General features: G+C 39.6%; 1 protein-coding gene across 1 annotated transcript in view; it reads right to left on the bottom strand.

The window, feature by feature from the left end:
- Positions 1 to 15,000: 15,000 nt before the first annotated feature.
- The window catches only part of CPA6 (carboxypeptidase A6), a 309,118-nt gene continuing 307,915 nt past the window's right edge, over positions 15,001 to 16,203 (bottom strand). The window contains exon 11 of the mRNA XM_025394528.1: positions 15,001 to 15,519. Within this exon, the coding sequence (XP_025250313.1) occupies positions 15,332 to 15,519 (188 nt within the window). The 3' untranslated portion in view covers positions 15,001 to 15,331. The remainder of the gene's footprint in view (positions 15,520 to 16,203) is intronic.

Consider the following 16,203-nt stretch of genomic DNA (forward strand, 5'->3'; position numbering starts at 1 on the left):
GGTTTCACCGTGTCAGCCAGGATGGTCTCGATCTCCTGACCTCGTGATCTGCCCGTCTCGGCCTCCCAAAGTGCTGGGATTACAGGCTTGAGCCACCGCGCCTGGCCTTAAAACACTGTTTCAAAAAAAAAAAAAAAGAAATATAAATTAAAAAAAATAAGTTTAATTGAGTGTCCTCCTGCATTTTTATGTGCGAAGTCTGGTAAGCATGAGGTACCCTAAAAAGGCAGGTTCCTCCTTGCCACCCACCATGAAAACCAGAGACAAAATCTGACTCAGTGGTTTTCAAACTTTAGCTTGCATCAGAATCACTTGTAGAGCTTGTTAAAACCCAGATTATTAGTCAGAGTTTCTGATTCAGTAGGTCTGGGGTGAGGCCCTGAAAAATTTGCATTTCTTAACTTTCCCAGGCATTGCTGATCCTGCTGATTCCAGGGGTCATATCTGAGAACTACTGATCTGAGGTGATGCATTACAGATGCATGTGCAGGGATTGCTAGAAATACCATGTTAATGTATCCTGTTCATTGTGATTCTGCCTAGCACATTGAACTATGCATTGCTAATGAGGGACAACACATCAAACATATAATATACTGTAATGTAATATCAATAAACCATTTATTATGCATAGTTGCCTATGTTTCCAGACTTTGTGGCCACTCTGTAGGGAAGCTATTTGCCTCTGTAGTGAAAGGATTGCCTTTTAATGAGTGTGAAATTAAAATTCCATGTTAAAATTAGAATAGAACCCAAACTTCGATAAACCCATAAAATAATAATATCAGAGAACCTTTGTTAAATTATATACCAAATAAATATTTAACAAGGTGTGACACTCAGGAATTTTATTTATATTTTATTAAACACCACAATTTCCACAACATATTATTTATACACAGAGTGACTATACAACCTCAGGATTTTTGGAGTACCCGGGATGCAGTTTCTACACCATGACTTCTCTAGGGACCTGGTCTTGTTGGAGAAAGATATAGGAGGCTTTTGCTTGTGCTATCCATAGAACTGAAAAATACCGAAATGTTCTAAAGTAACTTTGAAGCTGACATTTCACATTTCCACCATCAAAACTTTTGCATTTCTTTTTTCTTTTTTTTTTTGAGACTGGATCTCACTCTGTCACCAGGCTGGAGTACAATGGCATGATCTCGGCTCACTGCAACCTCCGCCTCCTGGGTTCAAGCAATTCTCCTGCCTCAGCCTCCCGAGTAGATGGGACTACAGGCGCATGCCACCATGCCTGGCTAATTTTTTGTGCTCTTAGTAGAGACGGGGTTTCACCATGTCAGCCAAGATGGTCTTGATCTCCTGACCTCGTGATCTGCCCGCCTCGGCCTCCCAAAGTGCTGGGATTACAGGTGTGAGCTACTGCGCCTGGCTATTTTTTCTTTCTTTTCTTTTTTTTTTTTTTTTAACTTTTCTATTTCTTGGCCTACTGATTTGGATTTTCTCTTTTGAGGGAGAATGATACACAGGAGAGACATATATAGGAAAAGAAAAAAATACAGTACTAGAAATTTTTGCTGAGTGTCTGAGTCCTTTGGCCACTGTTGGGAGATCACTGACCACAAATACACATAGAATGCAAGGACTACTTTAAGAGATATATGTATACTGAATAATTTATGGATGAAATGAGACATCTGTGATTTGCTTTAAAATACTGCAACATGCAGCTGGGCATAGTGGCTCATGCCTGTAATCCCAGGGCTTTGGGAGGCCAGGTGGGAGGATTACTTTAAGCCCAGGAATTTGAGACCAGCTGGGACAACATAGCGAGACTCTGTCTCCACAAATTTTTTTTTTTTTTTTTTTTAATTAGCTGGACATGGTGGTGCGTGCCTGTAATCCCGGCTACTCAGGAGGCTGAGACAGGAGAATCCCTTGAGCCCAGGAGTTAGAGGTTACAGTGAGCTATGATCATGTCACTGAAGACTAGCCTGAGTAACACAGCAAGACCCTGTCTCTAAAAATGAACAAGGCAGCCTGGGCAACATGGCAAAACCCTATTCCTACAAAAAATAAAAAATTAGCCAGGTGTGGTAGCACCGGCCTCTGGTCCCAGCTAGTAGGGAGGCTGGAAAAAAAAAAAAAAAAAAAAAGAAAAGAAAAAAAAAAAAAGAAAAGACAAAAAAAAAAAATAAAAAGTAAAATACTGAAACAAGCAAAAAGTTGAAAGAGGAAAGATGAAATGTTTGGCAAAATAAAATGTTAATAATTGTTGAAACTATGATAGGGTTTATTATGATATACTACTTTTGTATATATTTGAAAATTTCAATAAGTTAAAAAAAGTATAAGGCTTGGCATGTATTCTTACTGCTGTCACTAATGGGACAAGAAACCATACTCGAATCACATAGATATACTGTGCCTCAATTTTTATAAATGATTGTATAGCAATTATTCAATCAGCATAGGTATTGGATTGGCTTACTGTGTAGGGAGCATTCTGATGTTGCTACCTAAATTCCCAGGTATGTTGTTAGATAACTGAAAAGTGTAATGTACTTTAAAAAATTTAAACCACTTTTTATGTATTATTATCCACATTGAAATTATTTGAGTACAAATGCTTGGAGCACAGATCGTCAGTAAATGAAGGTTCCTGAAAGCTTCTCTTTTTCATGCTTAAAAATAGTTATTTAGGTTAGGTATTTGTTGAGATAGCAGCTGCTCAGACTCCTACGTTGAGAATAGGACAGAAAAAAAAATAGTATGTTACACATCTTGGCTCCTTTTATGCTTCCGAGGAAAAAGCAAAGCAACCTTTAAGATTTCTAAATACCATCTGTATCTACTACATGGTTATATTACTGTGTAAATAACATTGTATTATTTAATTTGGACTTTTTTTTGTGGTCAGTTCCCCAAAAGACAGGTAAATATCAAAGGAAAAACTTAAAGGGTAAAAATTTGCAAGCTTGCATGTCTGTTGCTGTATGTGTGCACAAGCATAAACGATTAAAAAATTTTGGACTACAGTCCAGGTGTGGCTGTGTGGCACACTGCCAGAATAGGAAACATAACATCCCTTTTCCTATTTATAGGCTTGAAGCCATGGGTATGGTTGAGGTCCAGAATGATCCGCCACCTGAGGACCTGGAAAATGAGTGCATGGTCACACACTTGGCCTTTAGTGGACTGGTAGACTGCATGTCCCTGACTGGTGCTGAAGAAGCAGGAAAAGCAAAATGACGGCAAACAAGGATGAGATGTGCCTTGCACATCAGTAGAGAAGGGGTAGACACAGGTATGAAATGATAAGTGTAGGGTGTACTAATCCTCCTGAATAGTTAGAAATCGTTTCCTGTGGTTGTTAAGCAATTATCCCCCGCTCGAAGGTGCGTTCAGTGCAGAGGGTTAAAATTCTTTCATGATGTGGCATGTCTGAGCTACCTGTCCCTTTCCACAGATGAGAGCATACTAGAAGGGTTCGTTTTAGAAGGAAGAGTGGAGACATATCCAGTTTGAGACCTACCTGGAATGGCAGGCAGGATGGGAGGGCTTCAGCTGGGGATGGTGATGGAGGTTGGGAGTTTTCTGAGCAGTGGAAGGCAAGAGAGGGTGCTGGTTATCCAGAGGCAACAGGGAAGTTGCTAAGAGAGAAGTTGCTAAATATCGATGCAAAGCTTACCTTCTTTACAATTTTGCCTGTAGATTACCTTGACAGGAGGCAGTATCAATCACACTGTAGTTACTCAATAAACACTTATTGAACAAATGCACGAATTCCCTTGGGATGTGAATTTTTCTCTGGCAGATTGTTATACACTCAGACTGGTAAGTATATCCATAAACTATTTTAGTTTTGTTACTTTATTTATATTTGAGACAGGGTCTTGCTCTGTCGCCCAGTGCAGTGGTGTGATTATAGCTAACTGCAGCCTCTACCTCCCAGGCTCAAGTGCTCCTCTTGCCTTGGCCTCCCAAAGTGCTGGGATTACAGGCATGAGCCACCACACCCAGCCCTAGTTTTGATACTTTAGACTTATAAGAATAAAACCGTTATTATTCCAGAGTGCCAAATAGGGATATTTCTTCCCATGGAAGCCTGTATTTAAATGACATTCTCCTTCTTTTAGAGGAGATATTTATTGAAACAGTTTTTCTCCAAGTTGACAAATTTGTTAACAGTGGGCTATAGAAAAAAAATGAACTTCCTAATTAGACAAGTAGCTTGTGTGTCTAGTAGTTTGACTGTGAGAAAAGTAGATCAAGATGGAAACCTAATGATTTCCCCATCATCAATAAAGACCATAATCACTGAAGATCGCTGCATATTAAAAAAACATTTTCTAACTCAGTGGTGTCTCATCTGATCTGCATACTTTTACTAGACTAGTATTTTTTTCCTCCAGTGACAGGGCTTACCTGCGTTCTCTACCTTATATTCTTACGTATTTGTAAAATTTAGAAAACCTTGCATGGTATGGACAATGTGAGCTCAGGTTCTTCACTACTGTTTTCCATGTTACCTCCTTTAATCCTTATAATACCTCTGTGATATAGGTCTTGTTATCCCCATTTTGCAGATAAAAACCAAAGGAGGCCTCCTCTGGAGTGCAAGTTAGAGAGCCAGGCCTGATAATCAGAACATTTTCTTTTTTCTACATGAAAAGCCAAACATACACTTGTCTTATTCTGCTCTACTTTTACAAGAGGAATTACTTTGAAATTTTGAAAATGTCTATTCCATGGTTTACTCTAGCCATTTTCATTGATCTTTTGGAAACAAATCTTACTTCTTTTTTCCCCTTAGTGTTCTAGAACTAAAGGCACAGATTAAAATCTGTGTGATCCTGCAAAGAATGACTGGGCTAAATATAAAATTAGTATGGAAAACTGAGCCATTATGTTCATATTCAACCACTAAAGGTTTTTAATAAAATATATTGAAGGGCCTGGCGTGTGGCTCATGCCTGTAATCCCAGCACTTTGGGAGGCTGAGGCGGGCGAATCACAAGGTCAGGAGTTCGTGACCAGCCTGGCCAACATGGTAAAACCTCGTCTCTACTAAAAATACAAAAATTATCCGGGCATGGTGGCAGGCACCTGTAATCCCAGCTACTCAGGAGGCTGAGGCAGGAGAATCACTTGAACCTGGGAGGCGGAGGTTGCAGGGAACTGAGATCACGCCATTGCACTGCAGCCTGGGCAACAAGAGCAAAACTCTGTCTCAAAAAAAAAAAAAAAAAAATATATATATATATATATATATATACACACACACACACACACACAGACACACACATACACACACACACAGACACACACACACACACGTATACAGGGGCCAGGCAAGGTAACTCATGCCTGTAATTTCAGCACTTTGGGAGACTGAGGTGGATGGATGGCTTGAGGTCAGGAGTTCGAGACCAATTTGGCCAACATGGTGAAACCCCCCCTCTACTAAAAATACAAAAATTAAAAATCAGCTGGGTGTAGTGGCACATGCCTGTAATCCCAGCTACTCAGGCGGCTAAGGCAGGAGAATTGCTCAAACCTGGGAGGTGGAGGTTGCACTGAGCCAAGATGCCACCATTGCACTCTAGCCTGGGTGACAGAGTGAGACTCCATCTCAAAAAAAAAAAAAAAAAACATATATATAGATAGATAGATAGATAGACAGACAGATAGATAGACAGATAGATAGATAGATACAGGCTGAGTATCCCTTATCCAAAATGCTTGGGATGCAGAAGTGTTCCAGATTTTGGGTTTTCTTGGATTTTGGGATGTTTGCATATACATAATAAAATATCTTGGAGGATGATGAGACCGAAGTCTAAATGCAAAATTTATGTGTATTTCTTATATATCTTATATGGAGGTAATCCTATACAGTATTTTAAATACTTTTATGCATGACACAAAGTTTTGACTGTAACTTGTCACATGAGGTCAGATGTGGAATTTTCCACTTGTGGTGTCATGTCAGTTCGCACAAAGTTTCAAATTTTGGCGCATTTTGGATTTTGAATTTTCAGATTAGAGTTGCTCAACCCATACCAAAAGTTGGTGCTAGCTGATTAAGCAGAAAAGGAGTTTATTATGTGGATATTTAGGAGAGAACGAGCTCAAGCCTTAGAGTTTAGGAATAACATCCAACTGCAGGCTGCAGAACTGGCCTGAGGTGTTTAACTATGGCCCCCACGACTGTCCTACAAGCACTGAGGGACATTGCTGGTACCCCCACCCAACACTGCCATTTCCACAGCAGCAACTTGGCCACCATTTTTGCCATCATAAGGATTCTGTATGGCATTTCCTTCCTCAAGTTGCTCCACTTTGTTTCCCTGAAATTTCCTATGCTAATTTTTTTTTAAACCCTATATTGATTTCTTTTTATTGTGGTAAGAACATTTAACATGAGATCTACTCTCAAGTATTTTTAAGCATACAATCCAGTATTATTAACTATAGGCACGATATTGTACAGTGGATCTCTAGAACTTATTCATCTTGCATAATTGAAAATTTGACCCATTGAGTAGCAACCATCACTCTGGAACAGATTCTTACTGGGAGAGCCTAACTCATCTGCCTATATTTTGTAAAACAGATCACAGAACTACATTTTTTGGGTTCTATCTTAGGAAGGCAGGATTCTTAAAGCTTCACATTCTTATACATGACAAAAGCATCCAAAGGTGCTAGCCACGCAGAAATTACGGCAAATGTCCACTACAGATTTTAATTGACAAAACTGGAATCCAAATGGTTCATCCCAAAATAACAATGACTAGTAATTTCAAAATTTCAAATTATTGATTTGAACACTGTAAAAGCAATATATAATCTCAGCAATGAGTCCTAAAAATTCCTTTTTTACACTCCTATCCAGTATCCTACAAACTGCAGCTGCCTGTGCCTCCTCCACTCAAAGCCCCTGAGAAAGCTCCCATTCCTTGTCTAAAGACTCTCTTCTTTCCCTCCTGCTTTCCTCAGCCCTCCTCCCAATTTCCCATGGCAAAAGCTCAAGAACTGGTCTAGTAAGACAGAAGCCACCTTAGAGGGAGGCAGAGGAAAGAGATTAAGGCTGGCAAAACTAAAATTATCTTTAAGAGAAGGGATGGGAAAGGGAGAGACACTGGTACACTAAAAGCTTGTAACCAGTCATAGGATGGACACTTTTATTAGTGATCCTTAAGCACTACTTGGAATAATTGACTGGTCTTAAAACATGCAGAATGCTGTCAGATCTGGGGTTGAAATGTTGATTGTAGTTCCAAGTGTCTTCTATAGGAAAGCAGCTTGGCTAAAGATAATAAATAAAAAGGAGCAGACTCGCAGCTATTTTAAAGGAAAGATAAAGACTAGTGTTCACATTTATGAGTCTAAAAAGAACATTAATTTGATTTCAGGTTCTCAGTACAGAATTAATTCTTTAGCAGTAAATTCTACTAAGAGTTACTATAAATTATTGTCACAGATAGTTAGGTGATTCTCAGATGCTCCTAGTGAGCTCAGTGCTACCTCTTTAGGATATTCTCATGTGTCTTCCTTGATAGTTTGTGACAAGCACAATGATACTTCAAATATTCATTCCTTTATGACATTTTCTTGACCCTGACACAAAGCTATTAAACTGTCTACTCACGTTTACTGCTCCATCAAATGAAAACTTTACACAATATTTCTGATCAGCATTGCTTGAGATAGACAGCTGCATCTAAATACATCCAGCAACACCATTTCTGCTTAGCAGATATCAGATTGTTTCCCTTAGAACACTGAATACAACTCCAAATTACGGAAGAATTCCATCTAGGATAGTAGGGATTTTTGTCTCTGCCAAAAGGATAGCTGTCACAGAAACACAAGAACTGAACCTAACACCAGTCATTTGGTTATTGCAAATAATTTCTTCCACTGGACTGCTGGCTCACATTCATGGAAGGGCTAGGTATTGCTGCTACCTTTCAGTTCTTCCCAACTGCGGAAGCATTTGCTGTTGAGTCAGTTTGAAACTTAAAACATACTGTTTCAGTGTCATATGGATAGGTCATGAAGCTAGCCTCTTAGTTTATTTTTTTTTATTTTATTTTATTTTTTTTTTTGAGACGGAGTCTCGCTCTGTCGCCCAGGCTGGAGTGCAGTGGCCGGATCTCAGCTCACTGCAAGCTCCGCCTCCCGCGTTTACGCCATTCTCCTGCCTCAGCCTCCCGAGTAGCTGGGACTACAGGCGCCCACCACCTCGCCCGGCTAGTTTTTTGTATTTCTTAATAGAGACGGGGTTTCACCGTGTTAGCCAGGATGGTCTCGATCTCCTGACCTCGTGATCCGCCCGTCTCAGCCTCCCAAAGTGCTGGGATTACAGGCTTGAGCCACCGCGCCCGGCCGCCTCTTAGTTTAACTCATAACTAAATTGTAAGGTTAATAATACTCGGTGTATATGCTATAACATCCTAAGTTGTAATTGGATGTGCTTGCCTTGCCTAGCCTGGGCTAGTAAAACAAGGATGGATGCCCTGGACAGAGACTCCTGTTGGGCATCCACTGGGGAAAGAGGAAATAGTCCTAGAAGTCATAACTGTAGAAACAGAGTCAGAGGGTGGAAAATGAGGACTTAATTAGGGTCTGCCTTAAAAGATCTTCAAGCTGCCTTATTTTCACGTGCATTATTCAGACGTCTTAGCAGTTCCTGGTGCAATGTGTTTTGTGAAATATATTAGGCATTCTGTGTAGCTGTTTCCAGGTTTATTATGCAATATTCTGATTCTGATTCATGAAAATATTGCATTACAATCGCTCATGTAATTACTGTGCTTAATCTACAGCATACTTTAATTAACACTGCACAGAATTCTGATTTAATCAATTAGATTTGATCTAGTGCAACTTAGCTGTAAATACTTTTTATGATGCAGCTGCCCAAAATAATTATTGAGACCTAGGGTAATATACAACTCTAAAACTAACACATTTCCTATGTTGAGAATAGCGCATCATAATTTGAACTATAATTTTATTATTTACAAAAGTAAACTATAAAGAATAGATCATTCCATTTCCACTAATAGCCTATTTAAAAAATCTCATTGGGAGTGTTAGAACTTAAAAAATATGTTTTATTTTTTAAAGATTAAACTCAAACAAGAGTCACTGCTTTTTGGCTGCGTAAATAGTTTGTTTTTTTTTTTTTTTTTTTGAGACAGAGGCTCACTCTGTCACCCAGGCTGGAGTACACTGGCGTGATCTCGGCTCACTGCAGGCTCCACCTCCTGGGTTCACGCCATTCTTCTGCCTCAGCCTCCCAAGTAGCTGGGACTACAGGCGCCTACCACGCCTGGCTAATTTTTTGTATTTTTAGTAGAGACGGGGTTTCACCGTGTTAGCCAGGATGGTCTCGTCTCCTGACCTTGTGATCCACCCGCCTTGGCCTCCCAAAGTGCTGGGATTACAGGCTTGAGCCACCGTGCACGGTCAATAGTCTCATTAACATCAGTATCTCATGATGTTTCTCAATGTTATAGGTTAAATTTTATCTCCCCCTTCCCCGCAAAGAGATACGTTGAAGTTTTAACTTCCAGTACCTCAGAATGTAGGGTCGTTGCAGATATAGTCAGGATGAGGTCATACTGGAATAAGGTGGGACCCTGATCCAATATGACTGTTGTCTTTCTAAGATGAATGTGACAGCAGAAACACACAAAGAGAAGGACATAGAAGTTCAAGGCAGAGCTTAGTGTTTTGTACCTGCAAGCCAAGGAATGCTAAGGACTGCTGGTAACCAACTAGAAGCTAGGAAGAGGCAAGGGAGGGGTTCTCCTACAGGTTTCACAGCAAACATGGCCCCACTGACATCTTGATTTTGGACTTCCAGGCTCCAGAACTGTGAGAGACAAAATGTGCATTTGGTTTGGTTTGGTCTGATTTGGTTTTAGAGACAGGGTCTCACTCTGTCACCCAGGCTGGAATACAGTGTTGTAATCATAGCTGACTGCAGCCTTGAATTCCTGGTGTCAAGCAATCGTTCCACTTCAGCCTTGTGAGTAGCTGGGACTACAGGTGCATGCCACCACATCTGGCTAATTTTTTTATTTTTAGCTTTTATAGAGACAGGGTCTCACTATGTTGCCCAGGCTGGTCTCAAACTCCTGGCTTCATGCAATCCTCCTGCCTCAGCCCCTCAAAGTGCTGGAATTACAGGTGTGAGCCACCACGCTTGGCCAAATTTGTGTTGTTTTAAGCAATCCAATTTGTGGTCCCTGGTTACAGCGGCCCTAAGAAACTAAAATACTTGCTAAAACTGAAGAAGCTGAGAATTTAAACTCAATAGAACCAGAATTTATGAAATTACTTTTTTATAATAGTGAGGAAAAAAGTATCTTGCTGAACTATTTTTAAAAGTGCATATGCCGTTTTTAGTTGAAGTAAACCTTTTTATTCTTAAGTATTGACATAAATATAACACTTTTGTTCCTCAGACACAGCAACTAGCAGAATGCCTTAAACATAAATCATTCCACAGTATATTTTGTGGCTTCATTTAAAAAGATTAAAAATGAAAATAGCCCATAAATACTAAAATACTCTCTTATAGAATATGAGCCATAAAATACATACGGAACTACTGAAACGTGAGAGTAATCATTGAAAAGAATTTGCATGAGGTTCATCAAGGCAAAATTTCATCTTGAATGTATATATGAATAATAAAGAAACTATATGCCCTGCAGTTTGTGGATTATTCAGATTCTATATTTTCTGTTGCCTTATTTTGGCTTTGAAAAAAATACTCTTAGCACTAATACTATGTGATGTGCAGGGCCAAATAAAAGAATATACATTTTAGTTTTTGGCATTAACTTGCTAACAGACCTTATTACATAGATTTGATAAGATGAAAATTAAAAATATAATGAAAAACAAATTTGGGGCTGGGTGTAGTGACTCATGCCTGTAATCCCAGCACTTTGGGAGGCTGAGGTAGGTGGATCACTTGAGGCCAGGAGTTTGAGACCAGCCTGGTTGATATGGCAAAACCCTGTCTCTAGTAAAAAAAAACCCCAAAAATTAGCCAGGTGTGGTGACACATGCCTGTAGTCACAGCTACTTGGGAGGCTGAGGCAGGAGAATAGCTTGAACCCGGGAGGCGGAGGTTGCAGTGAGCCAAGATCGTGCCACTGCACTCCAGCCTGGGCGACAGAGCAAGACTCTGTCTCAAAAAGAAAAAAAAAAAAAAAAATTTGGTGGTATCATTTGTAAATTCTTTGATTTTTGTTTCCCCTGAATACCCAAGTTGACTATTGTTTTGTTATCACAAGAGTGTGTCACAAGAGGGATGACATTTGCTGGAAAGACATTAGTGGATACCTGCAAAGGATCTGGAAGCAGGCAGCTCTCAGAGCAGGGACTACGGCAGCACGCTCCCAATCAGAGGGGAATGTCTCCTGGCATCAAGTGTCCTGGAAGGCCACCAAGCACTAGCTGAATTGCTGTGGATCTGATCAGGTCCATTGAGAAGCAGCACCTTTCCATTCTTCAAGGTCTTCACAAGCCTCCAGCCCTCGGGATTGTTCTGGACATTTTGGTTTTTGCCTATTATACTGGTAGAAATAGCTAATATAATACAACCCCCCACCCCAGATCATTTGAGATGGAAGGATGAATTCCACAGATGGAATGAATTGAAGTTTAAATTCCCAGGTGTAGCACTCCTTAGCAGGACCAAGCCTTAAAACTGCCTGAGATCCATTCCTATAGATATATAACCAGGACTACAAAATAAAAAGATAACTAAGATTGATAAAACATAGACAAACTATGATATACTGACTACAATATTCTAGTTTCTGTGCTAAGCACTTTGCATATAATATCACTTAATATTTCTTTTCAATTTAATTTTGATATATTTTATAAACATCAGAACAATTGAGTGGTGAGTAGTTGGGAGCTGGTTTTTTTTTTTTTTTTTGAGACGGAGTCTCGCTCAGTCGCCCAGGCTGGAGTGCAGTGGCGCCATCTCCGCTCACTGCAAGCTCCGCCTCCCGGGTTCACGCCATTCTCCTGCCTCAGCCTCGCGAGTAGCTGGGACTACAAGCGCCCGCCAACACGCCCGGCTAATTTTTTGTATTTTTAGTAGAGATGGGGTTTCACTGTGTTAGCCAGGATGGTCTCGATCTCCTGACCTCGTGATCCGCCCACCTCGGCCTCCCAAAGTGCCGGGATTACAGGCATGAACCACCACGCCCGGCCGCTGGTTTTTAAAAATTATTTTCCTTTAAAAGGAATATACTCTTTGGTATGTATATATCAATATTACAAAATAAAAACAATATTACAAAAAAAGTTAAATAATATGGTAAGGCTAATACTTAAAACAAGTATTTTGTTTCATCTCGTCTTACTAATTACAATTATTTACTCCTTACTTATTCCCTCTCATTGCCTGGTATTTTAAATCTTTTTAGTTATTTCTTCTAGTATTTTCTTTCTTATTTCTATACAACATACATATATAGATACTTCCTGATTTTTTAGTCTTTTTGTCCATTGACTTACTTTTTTTTTTTTTTGTCTATTGACTTCCTTCTATGGAAGATGAGGATTTACCCTCCTATACCTCCTCTTCCTGCATTCTTGCATACATTTCAGTTCCTCCTATCCTTCTGATATATTTATATCATAATTTTTGGTTAAATTAATATCTAGGGCTAATATTATTTTGATTATATAAGTATTATTTATAGCTAAGTCACAGCGTATATCATGATTCTATTTCTTCTCTTGTATAACTCATTGTTTCCACTAGTTAATAAATACATTTTTTTAATTTGCTTGGTTTTTTGTGCTTTTATTACTCATTCATACCATGGTTGTCTAATGTAAGTAAAAATGGCCTTTGAACATGTTTAAATGTTCTATCTGTTGCATATTTATCTTGAGGAATTTCATCTGAAGTCTTCAGTTCTCCTCCTCCTACTCCAAGTTAGTTGTTCTGTAAGTTTGACATATAGCTACTACCTGGGACTTTTCCGTTCACCACAATCTTCAGATGTTTTTATTGGTTTCTCTGTGTTCCTAAATCCTTTGTCTTTCTCTTGCTATACTCCCTCTTTTTGGTAGATCACATTCTCCAGGGTTTTTCTGAGAAAGGTAAGTGATTTAGGGCCTCACGTCTATGAAAATGTTGAGATTCTACCCTTACAATTCAATGACAATTTTTCTAAGTTTAGATTTTTTCTTTTTTTTGGTCTAATTTTTCCTCAAAAACTCTGAAGGCATCTCTCCATTGCCTTTCGGCTATAATGGTGCTGTTGAGCAGCTGCAGGCTACTCTAGTCCTCATTATGTTGTCTGTGTCCCCCACCCCCCAACACCCTAGAAGTTTTTAGGCTCATCTCTTTATCCCGGTGTTCATGATATGCTCTGGTCAGGCAAATCCTCTAAGAGGATTTGTATTTGCTTGTACCAAATGCTTGCGGGGTATTGCCAGTCTGGGATTAAACTGAATTAAATTATTGGCTAGAGGTTTATCAGACCATTTAGATAGTCTGATTTTGGACCACAAACTTGTGTGAAGCTGCCTCATGGTTCCAAATTCTCAGTGGCAATTTCGCTCTTCTCCACTCTTGCCAAAATTTGAAATGGTCAATTTTTCTTGTGGCCCATTAGAAGTACTATGGAGGCTTATTTCTAATTTACCCTTACACTGGAGGTATCATTCTTTGGAATCCCAGAATTCTGGTAGAAGGAGAGTCTATTAGACTTCCCAACTTGCGGTAGCCCCGGGCTTGGCTCTCTGGCTCCGTTCCTCAAAATGCCCACACTCAGCTGGTTTGACAAACACTCTCAGGATAACAGTGGTGCACTTGCCTTTCTAGATTTCTTCACTCGGTAGCTGGCTGGCGTGGATTTTCTTTTTTGTCTGATAACTTTAAGATGATTTTAGAAAAATTATATATATTTTTTCTTCCTTTTTTTTTTTTTTTTTTTGAGACAGGGTCTCACTCTGTTGCCCAGGCTGGAGTGCAGTGGTGCAATCATAGCTCACTGCAGCCTCAGCCTTTCCAGGCTCAAGTGATCCTCCCACCTTAGCCTCCCAGGTAGCTGGGACTGCAGGCATGTGCATGCCTGACTTATTTTTATTTTTATTTTCTTGTATATCGTGTAGTGATGGGGTTTTACCATGTTGCCCAGGCTGATCTTGAATTCCTGGGCTCAAGTGATCTTCCTACCTTGGCCTCCCAAAGTGTTGGGATCATAGGTATGAGCCACTGTACCTGGCCTAAAATATGATATTTTGTCTAGAAGTTTTAGTTATTTCCAGCAGTCCAGATACCTACCTTGTCATTGCCCTAGAAGTGGAAGTCTATGATTTTAAATATATTTCTAAGCCTCAATGTCCTCATTTGAAAAATGAGAATAGTTTATACCTCATAGTATTGTACTATTGTGGGGAATAAGTGAGATGATTAGTGTAAAGCTCTTAATTCTGTGCCTGCACTTTAATTAATGTTTACTTATTTTTTTTTTAAATGGCATTCTCAGAGTCTAAACATACATTGCTCTATCTTGCTATATTTTTATTCATATATGGTGCTCCTAATACCAAGGAAATGAAGATGTGAATAATCTAAGGTTCTAATAAATTTTATGTTATATATATATGAGATGGAGTATCGCTCTGTCGTGCGATCTCAGCTCACTGCAGCCTCCGCCTCCTGGGTTCAAGCGATTCTCCTGCCTCAGTTTCCCAAGTAGCTGGGACTACAGGCGTGCGCCACCATGTCCAGCTAATTTTTGTATTTTCAGTAGAGACGGGGTTTCACCATGTTGGCCGGTATGGTCTTGATCTCTTGACCTCATCATCCGCCCGCCTCAGCCCAAATTCTTGGGATTACAGGCGTGAGCCACCGCTCCCGGCCTATGTTTATTATATTAAGAAACATAGTTGGCTTTTTCCATTTCATAATTTTCCATTTCCAGTGCAAACCAAGTAATTAAACATCATTACTAGCCTAGATCTTAATTGAGAACATGAAATTTATTGAAGGGAAATCCTCAATTAATTTGTACATTTCTTGAGAAATGGGAAATTTGAAAATATTCCCTCCCACCATAATCAAATAAGACTCTAAAGGGATAGAAAATGGATACTTTTTCTTATAATAAAGTAGGCTATGCCCTATTTTTTACTGTTTTCTATTGCCACAAAGTCAAATTGTGTGGGGTCTTTTTAAAGTCCATAGATATGTTCGCTCTAAGCAGCTGCCCTTCTCTTTGAAAACAGTTTCTATCCAGACCCAAGTAGGCCTTGCTCAGAATCCTATGGCAGTTGACCTGAGCCTTGGGCTGTCTCAGGGACATTTCTTTAGCAGGTGCATTGTGATATTTTTCACAGCCAGCATAGTTTCTGTACAGGTGGGTTTGATGAGCATCTCTGGGAGTAAAAATCCAAAATGCCCAGTGTCACGTAGTTCGAAAGCAAATGCATAAGGTATTCCATTTTTGTAGGCCCAATCCATTGAGCTACCAGAGCTCACATCTAAAAGTTAAAACAAAAAAAAGATCAGCCTCACTAAAGAGTTGGTATAATTTTGTAAATGTATATACTGTATAGTATCTGCTTATTAAGCTTTACTAAATCCTTCCAATTAAATACTGTTTCAATAAGAATGATTTAACAGGAGCTCCTTGGCATCTGGTGCATGGAACTTATAAATCATCCCTTCAACCATCTTTAAGGATCCAGTCTACGTGTGAATGCCTTACCAGCATGAAGACCTCAAAATTTCTCAACCTCAATTCCAAAAACATTTATGTTCATCCCCACTTTATTCACCTACAAACAACCTATACTGGGAACTCTTTTTGTTTTTAGTTATCACTCAGTTCTTCTCTACTTCAATGTCTAGAATACTGAAATTGTGTTCCCAGAAACATTTTTTTAAATTTTTTTTATTTTTTGAGATGGAGTCTCACTCTGTCACCCAGGCTGGAGTGCAGTGTCACGATCCTGGCTCACCGCAACCTCTGCCTCCTGGGTTCCAGTGATTCTCCTGCCTCAGCCTCCCAAGTATGTGGGATTACAGGAACTCACCACCATGCCCAGCTGATTTTTGTATTTGTAGTAGAGACAGGGTTTTACCATGTTGGCCATGTTGGTCTTGAACTCCTGGGCTCAATTGATCCTCCCGCCTTGGCCTCCCAAAGTGCTGGGATTACAGGT

This window comes from Theropithecus gelada, chromosome 8 (genome assembly GCF_003255815.1).
Source record: "Theropithecus gelada isolate Dixy chromosome 8, Tgel_1.0, whole genome shotgun sequence".
Lineage (NCBI taxonomy): Eukaryota > Metazoa > Chordata > Mammalia > Primates > Cercopithecidae > Theropithecus > Theropithecus gelada.